Consider the following 7,613-nt stretch of genomic DNA (forward strand, 5'->3'; position numbering starts at 1 on the left):
GAATTTTTCAACTTTTAAATTTAGTCCTTTTTTTATACCCAGCATTATAATGGATGAATACTTGGCAATAATAGTCATAAAGTAATATTCAACCTACTTGTATAATATTTTACAGTATATGCTGAATATACTTTTCTGGACATAATATAACTTGTAATCTTATTTTCTTCAAAAGAATTGGACACTGTCTATGGGCATCATTAATCAAAAATAATACACAATTGAACTTAATCTAGTTCTTTCAGTTTTGCATTTTGGAATCCACAAAATAGCTCTTGACTTTTGCAGTTCAACACATTAGCATGTCTTGTGGTTGAATGAGTATGTTTTCTTTATTTTTTTTTTTCATTAATCAGTATTTTTTATTATGGTTTTGTGGGGTACAGTTAAGGGTTAGGTGTACAATGATGTTTCATTCAGGCACCCTGTAGATAAGAAGTGTTTTCCCATCCCCCGACAGATATTTGCTACTGTTAATCCCATCCCCCTCCCCCCATAGTTTCACAGTACCATCAGTCATTTTCTTATAGTATTGCATTGGATGTTCAAGGTCCATTATATGAGTGAGAACATGTGATATTCGGATCTTTGTTGTTGTGAGAGGTCACTCAGTATTATAGACTCTAGTTCCATCCAGGTTGCAGCGAAATTCATGATTTTGTTCTTTTTTATGGCTGCGTAGTATTCCATCGTGTATATGTACCACATTTTTTTAATCCAGTCCTCTTATGATGGGCAGCATGGTTGTTTCCAGGTTCTTGCTATTGTGAACAATGCTGCGATAAACATACGACTATCAGTGACTCTTAACAGAGGAATTAATTAAGCTTGCTTCAGAGCCAAAGAGTTAACAGAACCTATTAGAATGTAAAACATTACTCACTAAACAAGGCAAAAGTATGAGCCGATGCCAAGCCACCTGTCCAACTGGCCTAAGTAACTCCACTTTTGGTTTTTACCTTTCAGCCTGATATTGCTTCTCAGTTTATCTTAAATTCTAGTGCTATCATCCTAACAAAGAGAATAACTACTCTTTGCTATTAAGCAACACTTGTAGCAAACACTATATTATTATTTCACCATACATTATTTTATTTAGTCTTCACTTATGCCTCTGAAGTTGATATCAAACCCATGTTGCAAATAGAAATACTAAGGTATCTAACCAGACATTTATTGGCTCATTCCCATTAGTCAAATCCTCATCATTGAGTTCCAAGTGCCTGTATTAAAACTCTTCACTGGTTAGCTTTGATCATCTGCGTATTTGGACACCTTGAACCTCCTATCACATCTTCATATCCAAGTGCCAGTCAAGTGTCCAAAGGACAACAAAAGAGTCTGAAGAAAGACACAGGGGAGAATAATACATGACAAAAGAAGAACTCAGAACAGTGGAGTTTTTTTAATGGCAAATCTTGAAAGAAATGTAAGAAAGGGACGCATCCAAGAAGACACTGTTTTCTAGCTAAGGAAACTGACGGTCGCAATGCTACTGATAGAAAGGGGGGAAAGAGAATTTTCTTTGGAGGAGACATTGGTCTTAGTCTTGGACTTGGTACATTAGGTAAAGCAGAGGGAATATCCAAGTAGGTAGAATTTATATATTTTTAAGGAGAGAGTCCAGAGAAGTAACTGGAGATGATGTACACTTTGAGAATTACTGGAAGAAAGTTGAAGACATGCAAGGAGAGATGAGAGAGGAAAGAAGAGCTGAGATTTAGATGAGCAAATTAAGAAGTATCCTTAAGCAGAGGCACAGAATATAGAGGTTCATTCATTGAGAGGAACCCGAGGAAGGTGGCAGTGAGCATAACATATTCTCAGGCATCAGCCAACAGCAATGGCCTCTTCAATGTCAAGCAGTGGGATCAACAGCTGGCCTACACCCTTCCCCAGGATGCCTGAAACCTAGGATAGTGCTGAACTCTATATATGGTAGCTGAGATGGCTCCTAGGAAGCAGGATACGGAGACTTGAGAGTCAGGCTTCCCTTACACTGCTGACTGTTTGTTTGCTCAGCCCCTAGTCACCTGGTTCTTCCCGCATCTAGACTGACACTTTGGAACATCTTTTCTGCTACTTCTTTTCTACCTTCCCATCTCCACCTGCATCAACAACAACAGCAAAAACCTTTTCTTTTCTTTAGTCTATTTTCTTCACAAGTCTCCTCAATGCCTTAAAGATTTGTTTAAACGTTTCTAGAAGCCAAATGATTTAGTCAGGGAAGATTTGCTCTCCTCTAATCATATCTTGCAGGTAGAACAACCCAAAATTTAGCCTCCAAGCTCCCTAAATTATCTGTCCTCATCGAACAGTTGCCAAATGCAAACGTGAAAAAGAAACTGCTCATGCCCTCCAAGTCCCGTAGTCCGCCATATCCATGAGTTTGCTTTCTGTGGTTTCAGTGGCTCTTGGTCAGCCGCAGTTCAAAAATATTAAATAGAAAATTCCAGAAATACACCATGCTCAAGTTTTCAATTGCATGCAGTTCTGAGAAGCTTGAAATCTTGTCCCAGTCTCACTTTGTCCCACCGGGGATATCGATCATTCCACTGTTCAGCATATCCACACTGTGTACACTATCATTAGTCACCCAGTAGCCATCTCAGCTACCATATATAGAGTCCGGCACTCTCCTAGATTTCAGGCACCCACTGGGAGTTTTAGAATGTATATCCATGGGTGAGGAGGGACTACTGCCTATACATATGCGATTGAGATTTTGAATTTATTTTGGTGTCATGCTGTTTCTGGGACTGGAAACTGCTACTAAAGGTCACAAAACATATTTGCTTCTCTCTCTGCTTCTTAAATCAGGTATATGCTTTCATTCTCAATTTTTTGCTGTTTCCCAAAAACGTGTCATATAATGATGTTTGTATGATCTGTAACATTTCAATAGCTTACAGATGTGTTTTGAACTTTCAGGACAACGTAATGCTGGACATTGGTTTTGTAGATGGGCGCATATTTTTGTTGCTCATTGCAAACTGCATTTCTCCTTATATTGGCATGAGCAGCATCAGCGATTATAAAGTAAGAGAAACAGAGAGAATGAGAGTGAGACTGAGAGGGGGGGAGAGGAGAATAAGGGAGACAGCAGGGAGGGAGGAGTTTGGATTGATTGAGTTTATCTGACTTTAGTAGTCAAAATTTTATTGAATCACACACAGGATTGTCCTTCTGTAAATGTGTTCACTCATACATTATATTATTCTAATGGATTCTGGTAAACACATGATTTGAAACAGGTCAGAAAGTTTATGACTTAATACAATAAAATTGCCTCAACATTCATGGGAATCAGGCTAAATCAGCTTCAGAGATAAACAGATGTGGTGCTCTTTGATTCATGGAGCGATTTCACAATTCCAGAGAAAATTTGGACTTTTAATAATAGCATGAAATGTCAGACATACAAGGTTTCTAAACTTTTAACCATGATTTTATAGATGGGGTTTTAAAAAATAGCCATAGTGTGGTCATTTTCATTTATACCAAAGGGTAAGTCAACTTTACAAACAACTAAGAATTTCTTGTTAACCAGTGACTCTACATCCCCATTTGGGAAGCTGGACAATAGGTTTCTGTCACAGAGGAACTATATTCTTGAGGATAATATTAGTATCTTAGTTGTCCTGCTTCCCTAAACCTGGGCTAGAAAGTGGCTGGAGCTTAGTTTGTCATATGGAATAACAGACTAAAAACTCCTGGCTGTTGCTATGACACACAATTTCTAAAATTGGTTAAAAGTGATATTTTTATATAACCACAAACCATCTTTTCAAGCTAAGATTCCAACCTCTCCTGTATGTCTTCTATTTATTTATCAGAAAAAAGCTCAATTCCAGTTATGGATTTCTGGCCTCTGCCCTTCGGCATACTGGTGTGGACAGGCTCTGGTGGATGTCCCGTTCTATGGCTTGATTCTCCTTTCAATATATTTAATTCACTTATTCATACTTCTGAGATTCAAACTTCCATGGGATCTCACGTTTGCTGCGGTTAGTGATCCTCCCCACCCCCCCGTCACATAGGCTAATAGAATCAAAAGAAAACTCATTTTCATGAACATTTTGTCATGAACAAAAAGCGTGTGCAAGAAAATTAGCAAATTGCCGTGGGCAGCTTTTTGACAAGAGGCTCTTCCTTCTCGTCACCCTGTATGCGGCCTGCCATCTCTAATCCTGCCTTTGGCTCTTACTCTTTGCAGGTGGTAGGCATAGTGGGTTGTGCGGCTTCTCTTATGCTCTTCACGTATGGTCTTTCATTCGTCTTTCGCAAGAGGAAAGCAAGTGATGGCCTTTTGGCTTTTGGCCTTTTTATTGTAAGTATCTATTTATCTCTATCTATGGAACGCTCTGTGCATGCGTATTTATATTAAACCTTATTAAAGTTTAATTTTTAAATACAAAATTAAGTGTAAATACTTTCCTTAGAAGAGACTAGAGGGGTTTTTTTGTACTTCCATTATTGTTATATCATGTCTATGGTTTCGAGCATTTTATATTCATTTTCTTTCTTCTATTTTCCATTTGCTCTTTGAGATTTCCCCTTTTAGAACTCTGTTTCTTTGGGGAACAAGCCAAAATATCAGTAGAAATCATGGCGTATCACAGCTGAAAGACTAGATCATTTGGGACAGTCTCTTTATTTTATGGAGTGGGAAAAACAGAAAAGAGCCATACTTGAATGCAGTCCTCTCAACTCAGTAAGGCTTTCCTCCTAAATAATTCTCCTTAATTAAAATACAAACAACTAAACAGCAAGCATAATAGGTGGCTATACAGACTAGTAAACTTATGGACTAATAAGATGAACAAGCAAGCAAGAAGCAGTTTTCTTAATAAATGGAGTAATTTATTTGTAACTTCAGGCATACTCGACTGCATCTCGTTTTCCACCACTCATTGGTATCTTGACAAGTTATCATAACTTTCTGACCACGTCAGATATTAAAATTCTCATTTTGCTAAATGAGATTCACATAACAACCAAAAAGGGGGGGAGGGGAGGTCAAGTCCAAATCATAATTTTCATAAGCGATATGCAACTCTCCCAGCTCCATCTCAGGTACGCCCTTAGTTTGGGACCAGTAGTGAGAAAGGGAGCAAGACCTATTTACACGTTGACTCCCTTTTTTGCTTCTGGATTTTCCTTTCTCCTTCAGTGTTATGAGGACAGGGTGGAGGCATTAGGAGAAAGCAACCAACGTTTTAACTCACTGGGTCTGTTATAGTTACATTGGCTGGCCCCCGTGAGCAGTGGCCAGAGGGTAGATTCACCATGAACAGGAATATGACGCATACAGTCAGCTGGAAAATTCAGTATGCCTGCAGAAATCCCAAAGCCTGCGAATCTGCTTCTTAGCCTTTAAGTTTCATTCCTGTGATACCTAATTATATAATTCCTCGGGCCAGTTTATCAATGGTTGTGCTATGATGGCTAAATGTCATAATAAGCCGTTGGAATTAGTCTTTGATCTTGATAGGTTTTTCCTTATGTGTCTCGTGATCAAGGTAAATTTGGTAATTTTTAAGTTGACTAAATTTTGAATTCAAAGTATTAATTATACGTAAGGAAATTTTTTAAAAATCACCAAATTTTGCATTATATATTCTGAGACAATTTTTTGGGTGTGTTCAAGTGTGGAATCATTGTATAGCAACCTTATTTATTCTCATAATTATTTTTGGTTATAAAGTCAGATGTATCTCGTGTTAATATAGGTACACCAGATTTCTTTTGGTCAGTATTTGCCTGACAAATCTTTTTTGCCATGTGTTTACTTTTAACTTTTCAGTATTCTTATACTTTAATATGAGTCTCTTATAAAACAAATACAGTCAATTTTATTTGTTGTTATTTAATTCAATCTGTCGGTCTCTGTTTTTAATGAGTTTATTGTCATTATCGACACACTTGAAGTTACACTATTTTACTTTTTGCTTTATAAATGCAATGTTCCTAAGTGATCTCCCTTTTTTCCTTGCCCTTTTTTGTTTGTTTGAATTTGTTTGTTTTTATTCCATATTTTTTTTCTTTTCTGGTTTGACAGTTACAAGCTATTTTTTATTACTTTGGTAGTTACTCTTTGTAGTAGTTTGCTAAGGCTGCCATAGTACAGTACTATAAACTGGTTGGTTTAAGTAACAAAAATGTATTTTCTTACAATTCTAGAGGCCAAAAATTCAAGGTCAAGGTGTTGGCAGGTCTGATTTCTTCTGAGGCATCTTCCCTTGGCTTGTAGATGGCTGTCACCTCCAATGTCTTCTCATGGTCTTTCTGTGTGTGTCTGTGCCCTGATCTCCTCTTCTTATAAGAACAATAGTCATGTTGGGTTAGGTACTACCTTAATGATAATGCTAATAAAGGTTAATACCTTCATTGCCCATTTAAAGGCTCTATAATATGGCTACATTCTTAGCTACTGGGGGATAGAATTTAAACTGATGTACTTCTGGGGAGCACAACTCTGCCCATAACACCCCTCAAAAGTTTTTTTTGCATGTCAAACTTAGCAAAGCCTAAATTTAATATCTTAATTACTTCCAACACCATATTTTGGTGATTTTATTATTAATAATTGCTTACTGTACTTGTGGGCTGTTGTCTAGTATTTTGGTTTCCCTTATTCAAAAATCCCCCAAATAAATATTATTATTATCATTTTAAGAATTTAAAAAGATTTATCTACATTTTAAATTAATCTCCTTGTTCATTATTCACACTGGGAGGTTAGTCTTTTTTTTTCCCTTTTGAGGTCAGTTTTTTAGCTTCTTTTTAAATTTTTAAAATTATTTTAATTTTTTTTAGCTTTTTCTTGCAGCACATCATTTGTATATTCTCCTAAGGTCAGCTAATGTAATTTTTAACTATTTATCTCCCTCATCTTTTTTTAATGTTTTTATTTTAAATTTTTTTCAATTATAAAGATGTGGGGTACACTTCAGGCTTAGGTATACAGACATTGATTATGCAGGTACCCTTGTTGATGAGGTGTGCCCCACCCTCTCCTGGCAGTTTCCCTCAACTGCCCATCCCTCCCCCCTCCCCTGACAGTTTCCCACTGCTGTCAGTCCCTTTCTTATAGCATTATAATTGTTCAAGGTCTGCTTATGAGTGAGAACATATGGTACTCTGTTCATTGTTTCTCAGAGACTGCGGTTTCGGCGCTAAGCTTAACACAGTTCAAACTCAGGCCACATTTGGGAGGCTTTTATATAGTACAAGCTTCTTTATAAGATTTAAAAGTATATTTGTAGAATTAGTATATACATTTAGAGAGTTGTTTCCAGCTTTAGATGGTATAGATGATTATCTAGAGTTACCAGAAATGGCCCAGCACAAACTTTGGACTGGGCCACATTCCTAAGGGCCCAGCATCCACTTTGGGCTGGGCTGCATTCCTTTAAACTGGTTCTTTAGCCGGACTCGGTGGCTCAGCCTGTAATCCCGCGCCTTTGGGAGGCTGAGGTGAGTGGATTGCCTGAACCCGCGGGTTTGAGATCCGCCCGGGCAGGTGAGACCTCATCTCTACAATAAATCAAAAAATCGGCCGGGCGTGGTAGTGCATGCCTGTAATTCTGGCTACTCGGAAGGCTGAGGCT

The 7,613-nt window shown here is 37.6% G+C and overlaps 1 protein-coding gene across 1 annotated transcript in view; it reads left to right on the top strand.

Moving 5' to 3' along the window:
- Positions 1–7,613, top strand: part of LOC103253157 (ATP-binding cassette sub-family A member 10-like) — a gene marked incomplete at its 3' end in the record, with an annotated part of 47,227 nt that overhangs the window by 26,055 nt on the left and 13,559 nt on the right. Inside the window, exons 15-17 of the mRNA XM_008051606.2 lie at positions 2,932–3,039; positions 3,837–4,007; positions 4,217–4,330. Coding sequence (XP_008049797.2) covers positions 2,932–3,039; positions 3,837–4,007; positions 4,217–4,330 — 393 coding nt within the window. The remainder of the gene's footprint in view (positions 1–2,931; positions 3,040–3,836; positions 4,008–4,216; positions 4,331–7,613) is intronic.

Source organism: Carlito syrichta, unplaced genomic scaffold (genome assembly GCF_000164805.1).
Source record: "Carlito syrichta isolate Samal-C Ts95f unplaced genomic scaffold, Tarsius_syrichta-2.0.1 Scaffold66841, whole genome shotgun sequence".
In the NCBI taxonomy this organism is placed as follows: domain Eukaryota; kingdom Metazoa; phylum Chordata; class Mammalia; order Primates; family Tarsiidae; genus Carlito; species Carlito syrichta.